This window comes from Muntiacus reevesi, chromosome 2 (assembly GCF_963930625.1).
Source record: "Muntiacus reevesi chromosome 2, mMunRee1.1, whole genome shotgun sequence".
NCBI classification, from domain to species: Eukaryota; Metazoa; Chordata; class Mammalia; order Artiodactyla; family Cervidae; genus Muntiacus; species Muntiacus reevesi.
Window position 1 is genome coordinate 238638749 of NC_089250.1, and position 19665 is coordinate 238658413.

Here is a 19665-nt window from a genome sequence, read left to right on the forward strand (position 1 = left end):
TATCCAGAGCTACATTGCTGTCTCAACCTTAACCCCGGCTCTGACTTCATAAACATTATATCCCTTTAAGCAAGATTCCAGTGGCTTTCTCCCAAGACATGTGTGTGACCCCTGCTCCTCTGACTTCTGTGGGTAGCGGCCCTTCCCAAAGCCCACCCCACCCAAGTCCCAAATGAAGTCGGCCTTTATCGGGTTCCAAATCCAAATTGGTGGTCCCCCTCAAGCTGCAGCGCACTCATCCATTCATCGAGGCCGTGGGGGTAGCACTCCCGGGCTCCAAGAGTGACTCGGATCCGCAATCAGACCCCTATTCCCTCTAAGCCTCCTGCGTGGAATTCAAGCCGAGGTCCGAGCCACAGAAGAGGGACAAAGTTGTCAGAGCACGCCAGCACCGAACCCGAGGAAAAGGAAGAAACAGTAGTCTCGGTAAAGTGCTGACTAAGGCCTCTTCCCCCGTTTTACCCCAATCCAAGATGGAAGGTCGGCGGCTTCACGCTGCTCCTGATGTCCCTTTCCTATTGGTTATCCTGAAATTGGTTTTCCAATAATACGGTTGCTGATTGGTCAATTTGTGACGGTTGCTAAAGTGATTGGTGCAGCCGCCCTTGGTGGGCGTTTCGAAAAAAATTTTTAAGTGCACAAACTAGTTTTCGTGAAAGAGATGGAAAGGGGAGGAAAGGGAAAGCTTGAGGCGGAGGCGGAACCAAGGAAACGGCAGCTCGCATTGGTTCACTAGAGGCCTAGGGGCGGCTCTTAAACTCTCCTTCCTCATGATTAGTCCAATTTAGGAAAAGAGGGCGGGCACTTAGGAGAGGGCGGCAGAAGCGCCTGCTTCTATTGGTCATACCCGAAGGGAGGTGGAGTGCTCGCGGCGGCTGATTGGTGCTGGGAGTGAGGAAGGAGGGGCTCTGAGCCGGAGGTTTTGTTGTGAGGGTCGGTTGTCAAGCAGCGGCCAATCAGGCCAGGGGATGGAGGCAAGTGGGGGTCGCGCCTGGAGCGGAGCCTCGTCCTCCCGAGCCGCAGCTGCAGGTGGAGTGGGCGACGGGGCGAAGGGGCGACGCGGCGAGGGGAGGTTGAGCCTTGGGCTGGGCCGAGCCAGGCGGGGCCAGGCCGGGATGCGACGGAGAAGGCTCTGGGCGGAGGGAGGCTGGAGCCAGTGCTGAGAGGAGTGGGAGGGTTAGGCAAGGCCGAGGGACCAGCCCCAGTTTCGGGAGGGGCGGGACCGGCGTGGAGGCCCGAGGGGAAAATCCTGGGAGGGCCGGAAGGAGAGCCGGGGGTCTGCAGGAGGAGGGGGGATGAATGGGGACACTTGAAGCAGGAGAGTAAATGAATGGGGATACTGATAGCAGAGAGAAAAGGGGGGGACTTAAGAGGGTCTGGCGAGGCAGGGGCCAAGTTAGCGAGCCCTGGAGACCGGATGTGCACACACAGGCGGCAGGGAGAAGGAGGAGAGAATGGAGAACTAGAGAGGCAGACCTGGGGAATCCAGGAGAAAGAGGCTTGGAGGAGCGGATAGCAGGCTCCATGAGGTCGCCTTTTAATGCTGAAGAGTCATACCGACTCATGCCCAGTCTGGAGGCCTAGTTCCCAGCACTGTCCTTGGGAATGGCAGGGACCTGGAGTAGTTCCCTTGATTCATACTGGACTCCCAGGGCCCACTTCAAGACTCTACCTAGAGAAAAACTTCAGTCTCGATCTCTCAGGTGCCTCTCGTGGCCCCCTAAACTTAGGCTCTGACTCCGCCCCCTTCCCATACGTCAGACAAAACTGACTCTCTCAGATCTATCGGAACTGCGGACGTGTGGTCTTTCTTCCCCGCCCCACTGCAGCTGCTGCATTTCGGCTGCATTTCAGGCAGCCAACCTCCTGGAACAGAACCTCCTCCCATCATCCTGGCCTCTGAGAGAACCTTCTTTTTCTCTGTGCTTCAGCCACCCTGCCTGAGATACCCCCTCTCCAGATCCTCAAACCCACCTTGCAGTGGAGCTCTTGTCTCTGGTGCCTTTGGTACCCCCTCTCCAGATCCTCAAACCCAGCTTGCAGTGGAGCTCTTGTCTCTGGTGCCTTTGGTGGGTGTCTGTTTTTATCAAGTGACCTTGATCATCGAGGGAGCTGCAGCTGCAGTTCTGTAAACCCAGGGACCCCCTGAGCTCCCCCTGAGTGTTTGCTAACAAGCCATCACCTCTGTTTGTATTCCAGCCCAGTGTTGAGCTGAGATGGCTCAAGCTTGACATTCCATCACCCAGGATCCCAAAAGGCACGCACGGGCTGCTGCTGTGGATGATTTAAAACCACGAGGTGGTCCGGAGACGAGGCATTCCCTCTGCCTGCATGTGTGGAAACTCCCTGCCAACTTGATTGGTGGATCTGGGGGGGATCCACCCCCACCCCACAAGGAAAGCACAGTCTATTGTGGGTGGAGCTTCAGGTGCCAGCCAGCTGAAGGATGGCCACCCCTGTGGTCACCAAGACGGCCTGGAAGTTGCGTGAGTGGCTTACTTTCTTACCCCATTTACCCCGGTAGCTGTTTGTTGGTGGGTGACCCGGACCCTCAACTTTGTCTTCCACTCTTGGCACAAGGGGAGACTCCCAGGCTTTGGCATAAAGTAGACCAACTTGCAAATCATGACTTTGGCACTGAGTGACATTGCCTAAGTGACTTAACCTCTCAGAGGTTTAGTTTCCTGTCTGTACGATGAGATAATCACGCTTCCATGCTAGAACTGCTGTGAGATTCAAGTGAGAAAATGAACATACTAAAGCACTTAGCAGGATTTCCAGTTAGGCCGGCAGATGGGATTGTGCCCCTCAAAGATGTCCTTGGTGTTTTCAGACGTCTCACCAGTCAAGCTCCCTCATCAGATGATAACATCTTGGGACTGGGTCAGAGGTGAGAGGGTAGGCAGGGGGCTGCTAATAGCCTCTGCAATGTATCTGAATCCAGGTACCACCCACCCCCACCATTACTGTAAACTGACACCTCTAAACTCTTTGATCTTAGGACGCTTTTATATTCTTAAAACTTATTGAGGATCCCAAAGAGTTTTTATTTATGGGACTCATATCTACCCACATTTACCACTTCAGAAGTGAATATTGAGACATTTGAAAACATAACACACAAATACACTGTTAGTGATGATGTCATCACATGTCATGTATCTTCTGGAAAATGCCACCATATTCTTGTGAGGAGATGAGAGTATAAAAGTCAGACTCCATCTTAGTATTATGATAAAAGTAGTTTTGTTCTCTTGGATCCCCTGAAAGGATCTTGAGGGTCCCAGGGCTCCCTGGATCATATTTTGAGACCTGTTGCTTTGCACCTGGTGCTTCTGTGGGCCATACTCCTCTAGTAATAACTGGCTTGCATAGATCTGGTGTGTCCAAACTGGTCATCCTTTGCTATGAGCTGTCCCTGGGCTGTTTTCAGAAGCAGGGCCGGGCTCCTCCACTTTTTAACTGTGAGAACCTGAGCAAAACTCTCTGCTGGGTCTCAGTGTCCTCATTTGTAAATGAGAAGATTGGGCCATGTTCAAATTGCTCCTCAGTCCCAGGGTTTAGGGAGAATCATGTTATGGGCTCCCAAGGAGGTGCACTTTGGACAGAATGGCTCTGTATTTATTGGGGTTATGTATGTATACCTTCAACAGCTGGTTTTTCCTGAGAAACCAGGAAAGAACCAGGCACTGGGGAGACAGTGGAGGGCAAAACAGGCAAGGTCCCGGTACAGTGGGGCTTAGAATCTGGGGAGCACATCACATGGGAATCAGGTAATCACGCTCACCTGTCTCTCCTTCTCTGATTTCAAGCTGGAATGTGTGCTTTAAATCATTAACTACATGATAGAGGGGGTGGGAGTAGAGGAGTGTGGTGGGCTGCCTAAACAGCATGTGCAAAGGCCCTGAGGCAGGAAACTTGGTGGGTTTAAAGGTCTCAGAGGAGGCCATGGGCTGCAGCATGCTGTGGGAAGAATGTGGTGCCACATAGGCTGGTAAGGTCTTCTGGGACCTTACCCAGCCCTTCTGAGGCTTTGACTTTATCGGAAAGGCGAGGCCAAGCCATCAGAGCATTCAGGTGGGAGGTGACGTGATCAGGCATGTTGGGCATCTGCTGACAATTTGACGTGCACAGCAGTTTCCATGGGTATAAATTGTCTAAAGAGCTCAAAGGCCAAATGACCTCTGGCTCCTTATGGTTCCAGAGTCTGAGGAGGATCAGAAAGTGCTTGTTGAAGCCCAGTTCTTTGCACCTTCTTTTGGCATGCAGGTGCTTAGCGCTTCTGACCAGAGCACAGTGTCCCCCTAGCTCTGGCTTTGATGTGGGGTCCAGACTTTGCCCCCTGAGCTTGGGAAACCAGCATGAGCCTGAGCCCCACAGTAGAGCAGCAGCCATTGGCCTGGCCTGCTGCGAGGACTTCTATTTGTTTGCATTTAAATTCGGTACCCAGGCCTGGGCCACTGCAGGGTACCATCCTTCAGGCCAGACTGGGAGCTCTTAGGCTAGTGCCCTGTGCCGAGGCCTCCTCTGCCTGATGCCTGAGGTGTGCCCCCCCCCCCCACCCCACCCGCTGGTCCCTCCAGGGGTTCCAGCCAATCCTCTGGTCAGGCTTCTTGCAGGGGAGTAGTCTGAGCCCTTTTCGAAGGGCCCAATCTTCAAATTCTGCTTGCCCTAAAATCTGTGGTTCCTCGGGCTCGATGCCCTGTCCCCGGAGCCATCTGACCAGGCTGGAGCATGGAGACGAGAACCTTATCACTGTCACTCCCGACCGTCTCTCAGCGCAGGGCCTCTCGCAGATACCCGGGAAACATTCATGCTGTGTGTTAATGGCTGTCTCTGCAGGCAGCGGTGCTGAGATGCAGAGAAGGGTGGCAGTGGGCCCAGGAGACCCAGTGTGGTGGGGCCCAGCCTGAAATTTCCCTGGGAAGGCTGAGAGGCAGGGTGGGCAGCTAGGCCTCCTGGTGTGTCACGCATGGAGGGCATCACATGTAGGGTGTGTCTTCAGAGAACAGGAGGGGCCCCGGGCTGGGGGGTTGCAGTGGTCGGGGGGAAGACGGTTTGGCCTCTAGCTAAATTGGGCAGTCAGTCTGGCCCAACAGAAGCTCATGAACAGATAGCTCTCTGTGACCAGAGCCCCAGGGCACCCACGCATCTGTGCTACAGTGTCCAGGGGACAGAAGGCTGCCTGGCCGAGGTGTGGACCAGAGAGAGGCCCAGCTTCCTTGACTCCAGGGGCAGGGTCCCCCAGGCCCCGGCTCACGTTCGGGCCTGCCGGGAGCTCTCACCTGGCTGGGGCTGGCCCCGCCACCCCTTGAGGTGGGGTGTCGTCTGTGAGGTTGAGCCTGGGACCTAGTCCCCCAGGCAGTTCTGACAGCCCCTGTGAGGCACGCCGCCTGGCCAGCATCCTTCCCCAGCCCAGCTTGCCAGCCTCCCTGCCATCTGAGGCCGGCACCGCGGCGACCCCCAGGCAGGGCGGAGGCTGGAGGCTGGAGCAGGCGCCCAGGACAGGCCTCTGCAGAGCAGCTGCACCGCCCTCTCCCTCAGCGTGGCCCAGGCCACCCTCCCAGCTGCCTCAGCGCATCAGCATGTTTCCCTTGTCCGTGTGGGGACGCTGTTTCTTTCCTCCCCCTTCTCAGGAGAAACTACTCAGGCCCTGGCTCGGAGCCCTGGGCTGCCTCTTGCTTCCTTGCCTGTTCCTTCTCTGGCGATGCCCTCTGAGACTTAGTGTCTGCTGCAACCCTGCCTCCCCCCCAAGTCCAGGCCATGGGCCCTCGGCGCCACCCACAGTGACCTTACCTCCTCTGTCCATTTGGCTCTCACACCCAACCTCTCAGTTTGACTGCTTCCTGCTCCCTCCTCACGCAGCCCACCTCCTGGATTTCTCCTGGGCCGCAGTGCCCACTCTCCATGATGTCTGATCTGTAGCCTGTCTGGCAGCCATGAATATTCAGCCCCTCACAGAAGCTCACAGGAATGTCCTCAGTGAATCCTTAGCAGTCCAGTGAGCCACGCACTATTATCCCCATTTACCTGAGGAGTGCAGCACTCAGAGAGGGTGAGCAACTTGTCCAAGGCCACACAGCCTGCAATAGCAGAGCTCAGACCAGAGCCCAGTCTATGATGCTGAAGCCCTGGCTGAGCTCACCTGGGGACAGCTTGTCTGCCGTTGACCTGTATGGTTCTGAAAGTGGGTTTCCCCAAGCAGGAGCACCAAGGGGCAATTGAGAGGCCCTTAGGTGGTACATGGGTCAATATTTTTTATTTTAATCATTGTTTTCATTTTTCTTTTTGTATCATAGAAAAACTGTAGTGAACATATAAAGCTTGTAATTTTCATGTGTGTTATTGCTTAAATGACAAAGCTAAATAAAAATAGCAAGTCAGTTTTTAAACCTGATCATAGTAACTTAATAATAGTACCCGTTGATATGCAGAAAAAGGGAAAAAATTCATGAGGCTTCAGGGTAGGATGGGAGCGACTGAAGTTGATAAATTGTTGTTTCTGTCTCAGGCCCAGGCCCTGCACTGTCTCACTGCTCATGGGGTGTGTCTGAGCGCCAAAGGGAGCCGCAGGGAGCAGGGCCCTCCCTCCGGGCTTCGGTGCCGATGGGGACCGAGCAGGATAAGGCCCAGCCTGCCTCCACGTGGCCTGTCAGGCCCCTGACTGTCTTCTCCCTCTGCTCTTCCCTGCTTAGAGGAGATCGTAGCCCACGCCAGCAATGTGTCCTCGCTGGTGCTGGGCAAAGCCTCGGGCCGGCTGCTGGCCACGGGCGGGGATGACTGCCGCGTCAACCTGTGGTCCATCAACAAGCCCAACTGCATCATGGTGAGGTTCGGCCGGTGGGCAGGGTGGGGCAGATGGGCAGGCCAGGGATGGGTGCTGGGAGTGGGCAGCTTTGCAGAAACCCAGCACATCAGTGCTGCCCGCCCCCCCCCGCCAAGTTGTCTGCTCAGGGAAGTCCAGAACGACCCACATGGCTGGGACAGCAGCCAGTCCTCAGGAATGGGGAGCGGGGGCGGTCACCTGGTCGTGGGAAGGAATTCTGGGGAGCCTGTATGAAAAGGCTAAAATAAGCCTACAGGCCCGAATCTGAGCTTCCCTTGCCCATTGGCCTGTACACTTGCCTGTTAGTTACATGCAGGGTTATTTTGATTCATTGCCCACCTCATTCCACAAAAGGGATTTGAATGCCCTGGTTGGAGCTGGTTAGAAGACTGGTTCTTTAATAGTGTTAATGAACTCAACTCCGCTTGGCTTGGGAGCCAATACACCAGAGGCAAGTGTTGGTTGAAAGGAAAGGTTGCTTTATTCAGGAGGCTGGCAGCTGGTGGGGAGGTGGTCTTGTGTCTAATGGCCAGTTCCCCGCTATTGATCAGAGGGCAAGAATTTTTAAAGGGGAGTTTCAGAGGTGTGTAGCTGATTCTAGGGAGCCACGTGCAGAGCAGCACAGCCAGCTCTGACGTCACCGGAAGTCGGTTGTGCGGTGGTCCACCCAGCAGGTCTTCAGCCTCACGGTCGGTCTGTTCCCGTTTCTTTGAGGCCAGTTCTCAGAACTGTGGCATCTTACGTCATGGTGACAGTGTGGTCGTCATGTAGTCAGCTTCTTCCATCTGATGGGAGTTTCGATATCTACAAGACAGCTTGACAAGATAGGGTTCAGGTCAGGATCCACAGCCCTTGAGAAGGAACCAAAGCTCCTTGACTTTGTTTAATGACTAAACTCTTTATTATTTGATCTCGTTTGGCTGCTTTCCTTTGCTTCCTCTGCATTTTCCTTACTTCTCTGATTGAATTTGTTCTCTGACAAAAGTTTTTCTCCAGATGAAAGACAGGCAAAGGACATGGAGGTGGGTGGCGTCTGTCCTAGGAAGGCCCTGTAGGGTTCTGCTCCATTTCATTAGCACTGTCCCCGTGGTTACACAACTGTATTCAATGCCAAAAACCGTTTTTCAAAACGAAATCACACAGGAGGGGAAAAAAATACAGAAATGAGTTCTATGCAGTTTGATTACCCAAGGACCATTACACCTGGTACTTTGGTCTGTGTGCTGCTAGGGGCTGATACAGACACATGTGCGTGCATGTGTGTGCAGACTTGTGTCTGTGTGTACACATGTAAACATGCCCACGTGTACACACACAGAAATATATAACAATATGTTTCCAGTACACTGTCTTACTCTTCTGTAGCCTGGTTTTTTTAAAATATAGCAACGTTGAGAGTGTTTTCCTGTGTCAGCAAATACTCTTTTACAACACGAGTTTTAATAGCTTCATGGTATCCCATTGTAGGGTTGAGCCTGGCTCCCATTGTGGAAGTCACAGCCGGGTTTTTGGCTCAGCCTAGCCACAGTGGGGCACATCCTCATCTCCCTAAATCTTCAGACAGATCTGCAATCATAAGAATGAATCTGTGGGTGTGTACTTTTTATAAAGCTTTCAAAACATATTGCCAAACTGCCCTCCAGAAGTCAATTTACATTCTCATTGGTGGCACTGAAGCCTGCCCTCTCCTCCTCTAATCTTGCCGCACAGGGCAGTGTTCTTTTGACTCTTGACTGAGTAAAAGTAAAAAGGAGGTGAGGTTTATCAGTAGAAACGTGATCAACTCAGTGTTCTTGTGAGATCCAATGGGCAGCTGAGATCTGACCCAAACCGCAGCCAAGGTTAAGGTCAGAACTGAGATCGGGTTAAGTAGAGAATTGAAATTGTTTTGCATCACTTTGTTTTGGGGGTTCAGGTGTGTTTCCCGCTCCTTGAAATGCCAGAGTAACACATCCCAATTGAAAAAGAATCAACAGAGACTGGTCTGAATTGGGGAGAGTGTCTGTGTTTCCAGCTGAATCACTCCCAGGTCCTCTGGTGGGGGTCAGCCCCTGGGGACCTGGGGGCTCCAGAGGCCACTGACGGGTCAGATCTCAGTTTTGCCGTGGTTTCCCCTCTGGAGGGCTGGGTCAGGCAGAGTAGAGATGGGAGCACAGTCCAGGAGGACAGTGCTTTGGACTTGGGACTGAAGGGTCAGCTGCCCGCCTGGAGGGCCACTCCTGCAGGTGACATTCCCGTCGGGAGCACAGTGGGTGATGGAGTGTGGCTGGGGTCTGGCCCACTTTCAGCCCTGGGAGCCGAAAGGCCTGGGGGGCCACAGGACCCCTGCTTGATGAGCTTCCCGGGGATCCAGGAATGGGGGCAGCATCTGGGCGTCTGTTGACACAGCGCACCAAAGCTGCTACCTTCTCTCCTCAGAGCCTGACGGGTCACACGTCCCCCGTGGAGAGCGTCCGTCTCAACACCCCCGAGGAGCTCATCGTGGCCGGCTCTCAGTCGGGCTCCATCCGCGTCTGGGACCTGGAAGCTGCCAAAAGTAGGTGTCCACGCCTGCCTACCCCCCATGCATGCCTGCAGCTTGTCCCCAGCTTTCCCGTCCAGCCACTTTCTCCAGGAAGCCTGTCCTGACTAGGCTGGGTGCTTCTTTCCTGGTTCACTGACCCGACAGTGTATTTTAGGTTCCAGGGTTGCTTTGGGAGGTCATCCCAGATTCCTCTCATGGGACCTGTTTCTCTCCTCCCCTGCCTCCCCTTCTCTCCCTCTCCCTCTCTCTCTGCAGGCTTATAGGACCTTCCCCCCAGTGTCCTCAGGTTTCACAGTGAAGGGCGTTGGTGTGCACGTTCTCATCCTTGTACTGGGTCCTCACTGGGGTCTTGGTCTGGAGACTCATGCCCTCAGTTCTGAGCCAAATAGGGAGTCCCACTTTCCCTAGAATGGGGGCTGCCTCTCAGCCTCACCGGCTGTTGCCACATCAGAATGTGGGCACAATCTTGCCAGCTCTACAGATTTTTTAAGAGAAGCTGGGAATCTGGGCATTTATGTGGAATCCACCCATTTCTAAAGGTTGACAGCTAACTCAACATACTTTTCAGAACACTGTGCAGGCTGACACTCAGAGAGGTCTAAGTAAAACCTGTTTGCTCACTGCTTTTTGCCAGCCTCCAGTCTGGACCTTGCAGCATGCCAGGTGGGAGGCCATCTGCTCCCTGAAGGATGGGAGAGGAAGGGGTGGCATGGGTTTTTGCCAAGTCTGCCTCTCCCCAAAATGATGCCCTCTTTGCCTGGCTGAGACTTAAAGGTCATTCTGGCCTCTCCTCTGGTGCCTACAGGATGCTCTGCTGCAGGATGGAGGCCATTGGCCACACATGCCCAGTGGCCATGCATGCCCAGTGGCCAGGTTCATCCTGCTTTCGTATAGGTGGTCCTCGAGTTAGGACCTCACTTGAGCCTCTTGGATGATGCTTGCCCACCCAGTGGCAGACTGTTTTAGAAAGACAGAGCCCCAGGACCTCTTAGATAATAAAACGGGGGCTGCGAGCTTAACATCTCAGCACGCAGTCCCACTGCCTGGCCACACATAGGACCCACAAGGCAGGAGTGTCGCTGGATAAGGGGCCAGGGAGGAGCATGCCCAGGCTGGCTGGGCTCCAGCCAAGAAAGCAGAAAGCCTCAGGCAGCAGGCGGTTCACCTCTGGGAAGCCTCTGTCTAGACCCAGATCCCAGTGGAGGGTACCAGCCATTCGCCATTGATGGAGGAGCAAGACAAAGAGAAGCCAAAAGTTGTGATTTCGCAGCCATGATTTTCATGCACAAGGGAATGTGAGGAATTTCTTGAGGTAGGCAAAGAAGGGAAACTAAAAACGTCTGGAATTCCTGAGCCCTGGGCTCCCAGGACTGGCTGTTCTACAAGCTACTTGTGACACATCCCAGACCCCACTCCCAGAGAAACTGACTCAGGAGAGGGATGGGCCCAGGATCTGACTGTAATAAGCTTCTAGCTGGTTCTGATGCAAAACCAGGTTGGCACTGTCTCTGTTTTTGACAGATGGGCAAACAGACCCAAGGAGGGCCCTGAACTTGGTAAAGACTCCGTGGCTGGGGTGTCTGACCTCGAATCCTGGTGTCAGGACTCCCATCCTAGTGCTGTCTGCCCTGCCATTTGGCAGGGGTGGGTGGGTTTCAGTGACAAAAGAGAAGCTTGCCCTCAGCATTCTTGGCAGTAAGACCTAAGACCTCAGGCCCACCTCCACCCCCACCCACCACAGCATGAGTGGAAATGATACAGAGGCAAACTGGCACCTCACGTGTAAAAAGAGGTTGTTAAAGGGTTGCCTGACTGTGGCTTCACTTGCCCATCACTGGAGGGTCCAGCTGCTTGGCTGGAGGGTTTGGAAGTTCCCATGTGGGGTAGACAGGCCCTGGACGCCCCTCCTCTCTACAGATCCTGGATCCCGTGACCAAGTAGGGCATCAGGAGGCCCCGAGAGCCCTCCCAGGACAGAACAGCAAGGGCAGAAATCACACCAGAAGAATGTGGTCCTGCCTGCTTTCCATGGAAAGCCAGAGGGCGAGGGCGGGTCAGCCCGAGATCCCACAGGAAGGCAGTCTGGGCTTCACGAAGCCAGCCTACGCAGGGGTGGGACCTGCCGCATCCTCTGGGGTGGGGCAGGATTTTGGAAGCCTGGCTCTGGGATGCAAAGCAGGTGGGCTGGCAGGGGCGGCGTGGACTGGAGCATGTGCAAGAGGAGTGTGCACCCTCCAGGGCCTGGACTGGGCTGCATGTGCCCGAAGCCCCCTTGGCCAGAAAGGCAGTGCTGAGCCCCCGATGGCATGTGACAACTATAGTGTGGGGAGGACAGCTGCTCAGATCTTAGTGTCTTCGAATTTTGTCCTTAAAGCATTATGTGTGGAGTCTGCTTGAACACCTGCTCCAACGGAGAGCTCACTACCTCACAAGGCAGCCTGTTTCACCTTGGCTCAAACCCGAGGATCCCTGGACTGCCACACTTCTTTGTCTAGCACCCTTGGCACGATCAGTTTCATTCAAACAGCAGAATTATAAATCTTCTAAAAAGCAAGGCATATGAGGCCAAAGAGAAGAGGCAAATTTGAGTGGTACCAGAGAATACTCTGATACAGAAACACAAGCCTCCCTCATCCACCACCCATTGACATCCTGCTCGAATACCACTTCCTCCAAAAAGCCACCCCTGGATTTCTCTTTTCAACCTAGCAGCTTCTCTCCCACCTTGGACCGCTCCTGCATCCCTCTCCTCGCGCTGTCTCAGGTGTGATGGGATGCCTGGCAGGTCATAAGCTCCATGTCCACAAGATGTAAACCAAATGCAACAGCTGCTCGACTCTGCTGACTCTGGGGCTTCACTCTTGTGAGAACACGTTGGCACAAGCCCAGTGGCACAAGCCGCATGGCGCTTGCGGGGAGTTTTCTGGGGGCTCATGTAATGGCAGAAATGGCTGGCATCTCTCGGGAGGAAAGTAAGAAAAGTTAGTTGTTAGAGTGGTAGGACTCTGGTTGACTTTCCTCATCTTGAACGTCTGTGTTACTGTTGTGTTTTTCTGCACTGTCAGTACGAAAGCACACACAGAAACGGACACTGAAGCCCTTTCTCTGCTCGCCGTCCTGTCCGCCTCTCACACCACTGTCTGCTCTCTCCCCTGTTAGTCCTTCGCACACTTATGGGACACAAAGCCAACATCTGCAGCCTGGATTTCCACCCCTATGGCGAGTTTGTAGCCTCTGGTTCCCAGGACACAAACATTAAGGTGAGACGCCGCTTAGCACTCTGGCTCTCCCAGGACTGGGCCGGCAGTGGAACCAGGATGGTGAGTCCCACCTGAGGGGGTGGGCTTCGGCTCTGCTGGGGCACCTCCCCACGGTGCTGCAGAATCCATGGCCCCCCACCCCCGCCCAGGCAGGGAGATGCGGGAGCACTGGCCAGACATTTGTACTCGGAATGCCCAGCTTTACTGAGCAGTTTCCAGACCCCTGTCATTTTGGAGTGTAATGACCTGGAGGTGCTCAGAGCCCCTGTCTGCTCATGGCCATTTACTACCCCCTGGCCCAAGCTCCAGGACTGAGCTTGGCTAGGCTTCCCCAGCACAGCCCACCTTGGTTGTGACCTGTCCTGACCCTGGCCCCTCTCTGCTCCCCCCTTCACAGCTCTGGGACATCAGGAGGAAAGGCTGTGTCTTCCGATACAGGGTAAGCGAGGCCCCTCTGTCCATCATTCCACAAGCACCTTGAGGGCATGGAGCCTGGGGCGGTGCCCAGACCCTGGGAAGGGCTGGAGGAGCTGCTCATCCAGCCTGGGTGAGAACGTGAGAAACAAAAAGTCGAGATGAGAAATGTGCATCTGGAGCAGAGCAGGGGTGCAGTGGGTGGTCCACCTGGACCCCCAGCTTTCCATGCTCCCCACAGAACCATGTTCACCAAACTGTGCTCCACAGTTTGTAGGCTGGTAACAGGTGTTATTAAGTGAAGGGGGTTCCTGTTCATAGGAGTTTGGAAGCACTGAGTTTAGTAATTATTTTTCGAAGTCGTTAGACCCTTTGACATAAGAGGAGGCATTTAACTCTCCAAAAAGAGGCACAGGACGCATTGCCCCTCAACCTGTAAGACCACGAGGTCTTGATCTGGAGTGTCCTGCAGGACTGGGGGTCCCTGACCACCCATGGGGAGGCGTTCCTCTGTGGCATCCCCCGCAGCTGGCGGTCTGTCACCTCTCTGCCGGCTCCCAGGAAGCACTGCTTGTGGAGGGCAGGGAGGAGTAGGGGGTGGGGAGAGGAGCCCGCAGGGCCCGGCCCCTCCAGCATGCATGCCCTGTCCTGTCCTCAGGGGCACAGCCAGGCCGTGCGGTGTCTCCGGTTCAGCCCTGACGGGAAGTGGCTGGCATCGGCCGCAGATGACCACACGGTGAAGGTAGTTCCCGGCCAGATGTGGGCCCAGGGCTGGGGACTGGGGTCTGCCGATCACACCCAGGTTGGGTCCTTATCTCCCTCCCCATCGGGCTCGCCCACCCTAAGACTGTCCAGAGTGGGAGGCGGTTTGTGGATAAAGAGCGCCGACTAGATGAGAGGGTCCTCTGGAGACTGAGGGCCAGGCTGGTCCTGACCTCCAGCCCACCCTGCCCCAGCTCTGGGATCTAACTGCTGGCAAGATGATGTCCGAGTTCCCTGGCCACACGGGGCCTGTCAACGTGGTGGAGTTCCACCCCAACGAGTACCTCCTGGCTTCCGGCAGCTCTGACAGGTGAGGAGGAGGAATAGGGCCCATGACCTGTGACTGCCACACCTCTGTGCTCTGGTTGTGTATCTGCCCCCGTCTGCCTCTCGGTCCCGGGGTGTCACTTCCTATCTGGACTGAACTGACTGCCAGCCAAGCCAGCCTGGGACCCAGGTCACATATCTTTCCTGACTCCAGTTCCCCGACCCCAGTGTCCTGGGCCTTCCTGGTGTGTCTGGATCCAAGGCCAGTGTCCACCTCCCACGTGCTCAAGAGTAGCCCTGACCTGGGGGTGGGTGGGCAAGTGTCTGCAGAAAAGCGGGTCTTCCCAGCCACCGGCCTGCGTAGAAACCAGCGTGGGGCCTGACTTTCTCTGCAGGACCATCCGTTTCTGGGATCTGGAGAAATTCCAGGTGGTGAGCTGTATCGAAGGGGAGCCTGGGCCTGTCAGGTAGGCGTGCTGCCGGGCGGTGGGCGGGGCCTCCTCCGGGCCATGGGGCGTGGCCTCCGGTCATGGGGCGTGGCTACGGTGGCCCTTTCCAGTCTCCACTTCCGCTCTGGTCCTGGACTCCCCGCAGCCTCTCCGGAGGCTTCTGACCCACGGCCTCCTCTCACCTGGCCCAGGAGCATCCTCTTCAACCCCGATGGCTGCTGCCTGTACAGTGGCTGCCAGGACTCGCTGCGTGTCTACGGCTGGGAGCCAGAGCGCTGTTTTGATGTGGTCCTCGTCCACTGGGGCAAGGTGGCCGACCTGGCCATCTGCAACGACCAGCTGGTGAGAGAGCCACCGCCCACCTTGCACCTTTGCGCCAGGCCGCCGGCCTCCTTCCCCGCAGGCCCCTGACTCCCTCCTGGCCCTGTGGGGACCCTACCCTCAGGGCCCCACGAAGGGTCCCGCCCCAGCTCCTCCATTTCCTGCAGATAGGCGTGGCCTTCTCTCAGAGCAACGTCTCCTCTTACGTGGTGGACCTGACGCGGGTCACCAGGACAGGCACGGTGGCCCGGGACCCGGTGCAGGACAGCCGGCCTCCGGCGCAGCAGCCGCCCCACCCCAGCGCCCCCCTTCGCCGCATCTACGAGCGGCCCAGCACCGCCTGCAGCAAGCCTCAGAGGTGGGGTGCTCGGGGCCCCAGAGGGCACTGGGGGTGCAGGAGGTGGGCCCCCCCGGCCTCACCACCCGCCCCCCCCACCTCACCTCCCTTTGCTCGGCCGGCCCCCCAGGGTGAAGCAGAACTCGGAGAGCGAGCGCCGCAGCCCCAGCAGCGAGGACGACCGGGACGAGCGGGAGTCTCGGGCCGAGATCCAGAACGCGGAGGACTACAATGAGATCTTCCAGCCCAAGAACAGCATCAGTGAGGCCCTGCCCTCCCCTCCCTTCCCATCCCTGCCTAGCCCCACCATCCCACTCTGGGACGCAAAGGCAGATGGTCCTTTCCAGGATGGTGTCCATGTTGCTGCGCCCCCTTAGCCTAATGCCTCACCCACATCTGGGCCCAGCTCTGTCCCCAGGTCCTCTAGGCCCCAGCAGAAACCCAGCAGCCCCTCAGTGCTTGGCCTGCCAGGGGCCAGGGCATGAGGAGTGGCAAGCCTGAGGGTTCAGGCCCTAGGAACAGATCACAGTCTACAACAGTATGTGCACCCTGGAACCACTGACCCATCTCTTGCATCCTGTGGGGCCCGGGGGGCCCGGCTGACTGGGCCCTGAGGGCTCTGGCAGCAGCCCTGGGCTGGCCCATGTGAGTCCCCAGCCCCCTTCACCTCTGCAGGTCGGACGCCACCCCGAAGAAGTGAGCCCTTCCCTGCACCCCCAGAAGATGGTGAGTCAGGGGGCAGAGCCTGGCCTCCCAGGCTCCCCAGTCTTCCTCTTATAGGCTGCCCCCCCCCCCCCACAGGACAGTTCCCAGCCTCTCTCACCCTGGGTCTTTTCCCACCATTCGCCAAAAAAGCACCTACTGTGTGCCAGGCGCGGGGCTCGGCCCTGCTAACTGAGCATGAAAAAGCAGGCAGCTGCCCACACCCAGTGAGGAAGGCGGATGATAGGCAGCCACGTGGGAGGAGGAGCCCGGGTGGCGAGAGGCACTGGGGCCTGTGTACATGGGGGCTGTGAGGCTCTGCGGAGGCGGTGCATTACGCAGGCCTGGGGGCCAGGTGAGGATACGGGGAGGGAATAGCCTCAGGTGAGAGGAGGCTGAGAGGAGGGCAGGGGTTTGGGGGGCCAGGTCCCCAGGCCCTGGGGCTTGGGTTTTGCTGCTGGAGGATTTTTGCTGCTGGTTTTTGCTGTTTGATTTTGCTGCTGGAGAATTTAAGAAGGGAGAAAAATCTGATCTGCTTTATGATTGGAGAAGGTGGGATGGGGCACCCTCATCTTCCAGCCCAGCCTCCGCCTCCCCACCCCTCCCCACCACCAGCTTTCTCCTCAAGGGGCCATCTTCCTGTGCCCCTAGAGCTGGGTTCCTGAAGCACCTCTCTCTCCCACACTCCTATTCACCATCCACTCAGCACCAACCTCCCCTGAAAAACACACTCCATTCCTAGTAAGGTGTTGGGGCCACCACTCCCTGGGTCCCATCCACATGTGGTGCTCAGTTCCTGCTTTCTGCCAGACTTGTGATTGAGTAGGTGGAAAGGGAGGGGACAGGCCCCACCCCCTCCGCCAGGCCTCCCCTGTAAGAAGCGAGGCGCCACCCAGAGTCCCAGCCCGAGCCCTGCCTTCCCGCCTGTCCCATCTCCTGACCTGACCTGACCCGGGGATCTTTCCCTTCTATCTCCAGACATGGCCACAGCCAAGGAGGCAGCAAAGCCCAGCCCAGCCACAGACGCACAGTTCTCGGTGCCAAACGTATGTCCAGGCGGAGCAGGCACGGTAGGAGGCTTGGAGAGGGCCTGGTGTCCTGAATCAGGGCTGGGGTGACCCTTGCCAGAGAGAGGGGCGGAGGGGGAAGCCTTGGGCTGGCTGCCTGCTAACTCCAGACCCTTCCAGCTTGAGGTCCTGTCCCGGCCCCCGGTCATCACTTCCACCCCTGCACCCAAGGCCGAGCCTGCCATCTTTCCTGCCACCCGCAATGAGCCCATCGGACTGAAGGCCTCCAACTTCCTGCCCGTGAGTGGGGGGCCCAGGCTGAGAGCGGGTGGAGGCCCAAGGGGCAAGGGCAGAACTTGGCTGCCAGCATCTGGGCACCCGTTCCACGCAGGCCGTGAAGATACCCCAGCAGGCAGAGCTGGTCGACGAGGATGCCATGTCCCAGATCCGCAAAGGCCATGACACCATGTGCGTCGTGCTCACCAGCCGCCACAAGAACCTGGACACTGTGCGGGGCGTGTGGACCACAGGCGATATCAAGGCAAGTGCCACCTCTGCCTGGGTTTAGAGCTGAGCTGAGAATAGAGCTTCCTGGGGTGGGGTTGAAGGGGTGGTAGGCAGCTCCAATCACCACACCTTGCAGTTTTATGTACACCCCCCAGTAAAGCCCGTATCACAGACCCAGGCAGGGCCACTGTGTCCCCGGTCCCCACTGACGGGTGCTCTGTTTGCACAGACGTCGGTGGACTCGGCCGTGGCCATCAATGACCTGTCTGTGGTCGTAGACCTCCTTAACATTGTCAACCAGAAGGCGTGAGTGGCCATGACAGGGGATGGGAGGTGGGGGGGCGTGGGCAGGGCCAGGTGCTGAGGGCACGTATCCCTGGCCCTCTCCCCAGCTCCCTGTGGAAGCTGGATCTGTGCACCACGGTTCTGCCGCAGATCGAGAAACTTCTGCAGAGCAAGTATGAGAGGTACTCATGGGGAAGCCACACCTGCCTCACAGCGGGGCGGGGTGGGGGTGGACCACGGGAAAGACCCCCAGGGCTGGTGCACTTGTGGGGCGGCTGCACCACACTGCTGTCCCCTCCAAAGTTGGAAGGCCAGAGTGACCACAAGTCCATGCTGCCTCTGGCCCCGTCTCTGCCCTGCTTTGTCTCCATGAGCCGTGCGCTCTGTTTAGTGATTCTATCCATCCCTCTGCCCTTGCAGCTATGTCCAGACAGGCTGCACCTCCCTGAAGCTGATCCTGCAGCGGTTTCTGCCCCTCATCACAGACATCCTGGCGGCCCCACCTTCAGTGGGTGTGGACATCAGCCGGGAGGAGAGGTGAGGAACCTGGGCTGTGGGGGGGGGTGTGTGGTGTGTTTGTCTGTGTTTGTATGTGTCTGTGTGTGTGTGCGCGTGCCATGTCAGGCAAGAGCACACAGGCCTGCTTGTTGATGGCCCTGGTGAAACAGCCAATAGAGGTGGTCACTGTGCCTGGGACAGTGGCGCAGGGCATGGGGTGGAGTTACTACAGCCTGGGTTCCTCCATCACCTGGCTCTGGCCTGGGCCCTGCTCTTTGGGTCTCAGCCTTCCCCTGAGAGGAGGGCCGGTGTGGTTAGTACAGGAAAGGCCCTGCGGTTGGGCGGGGGTCATGGGACCGTGCCGGCTGGCCACCTCCAGCGCTGACCCTCTGCCCACAGGCTGCACAAGTGCCGGCTCTGCTACAAGCAGCTCAAGAGCATCAGCAGCCTGGTCAAGAGCAAGTCGGGCTTGAGCGGCCGCCACGGCAGTGCCTTCCGCGAGCTGCACCTGCTCATGGCCAGCTTGGACTGAGGAGCCCAGAGAGTGGGGGCACCTTCAGGGCTGGCCTCGGCCCCCACGCCTGTTCCCTGTGCGCCCACCAGCCCATGAGCCTCTGCCCGGCCCCCGCTGCTGCCCTGGGGCCATCCTGGAGGCGGCAGCGCTGGCCCACTGGCCACTCCTCAGCCCTGAACTCTGACAACTTCTCTGCAGCAACAGCTGCCAGCTTTGCCCAACTCCTGCTTCCTGGGGCGGTGAACTGAACCCTGGGGCTGCTGCTGTAATTTATAAGGTGAATTTTATTAAATTTGTAACTATTCCTTGCTTTCCTTGCTGGGAGGTGCATCCTCTGGCGGCCACAAGGCTCTCCTGGGTCCCTGATGGCCTCTTCAGAGAGGAGACCACTTCTTCTCCAAGACCCAGAGGTGGTGCTCCACGCTGGGTGGCCAGCAGGGGGCAGCAGAGTGATGGGCCGGCCAGAAGGGATAAGTTCAGACTTATTCTGGGGGAAGGCGGGTCCAGCAACTCCCCCTTTCATGGCTAGAAGAAACAGGTGGGGGTGGGCTTAGGCTCTCCAGCCCAGCCCCTCTGTCTCAGCCACACTCCCACCTGTCCGGTGGATGCCTCTGAGGCCAGTTGGCAGCTGTACCCTACAGGGGGCCGGGACCCCAGCCTTGCAGTGGGGCCACTTACTGCGGTGGCTGATCCAGAGCTCACCCCCCTCCCCCCACCCCCGGAGGCCTCCAGGGATGGGATCGGAAAGGCAGCTACCCCATGCTCTGAACAGCTGCTCCTCCCTGCAGGAAGCCCCAGTGCTGGCTGGCCAGAACCGCTCCCCTGACCCAGAGGTCACCCCGCTTCTCCTCCTGAGGCAGCTTCAGCCCATTTGGTGGGAGGACCCCACAGAGCCCTGCATATGTTTCCCCAAGGCTGGGACCAGGTGCAGGCCAGCACCACTTCCATGGTGGGGAGCCTGGTGGGCATGGCACCCATGGTTGGGGCGCTTTG

At 57.3% G+C, this 19665-nt stretch overlaps 1 protein-coding gene across 5 annotated transcripts; it reads left to right on the top strand.

The window, feature by feature from the left end:
• The first annotated feature begins 910 nt into the window (after positions 1–910).
• On the top strand, positions 911–19559 carry KATNB1 (katanin regulatory subunit B1). Of its 5 annotated transcripts, XR_010661679.1 has the most exons (21): positions 911–1029; positions 2200–2486; positions 6696–6826; positions 9245–9362; positions 12509–12609; positions 13007–13048; positions 13682–13765; positions 13980–14095; positions 14448–14519; positions 14693–14843; positions 14990–15180; positions 15290–15420; positions 15835–15885; positions 16840–16931; positions 17049–17168; positions 17260–17409; positions 17605–17681; positions 17768–17842; positions 18081–18197; positions 18558–18949; positions 19461–19559. XR_010661679.1 is itself a non-coding variant. In XM_065925414.1 (20 exons), exons 2-20 carry the CDS (start codon positions 2447–2449, stop codon positions 18688–18690), a joined length of 1992 nt encoding a protein of 663 aa, XP_065781486.1. In that variant the 5' UTR covers positions 911–1029; positions 2200–2446; the 3' UTR covers positions 18691–18984. The 5 variants fall into 5 exon arrangements, 4 of the variants coding, with proteins under 4 accessions (XP_065781486.1, XP_065781489.1, XP_065781488.1 ...); XM_065925414.1 differs by lacking the exon at positions 19461–19559 and having other exon boundaries at positions 18558–18984; XM_065925416.1 differs by lacking the exon at positions 19461–19559 and having other exon boundaries at positions 950–974; positions 18558–18984.
• The last annotated feature ends 106 nt before the right edge of the window (positions 19560–19665 follow it).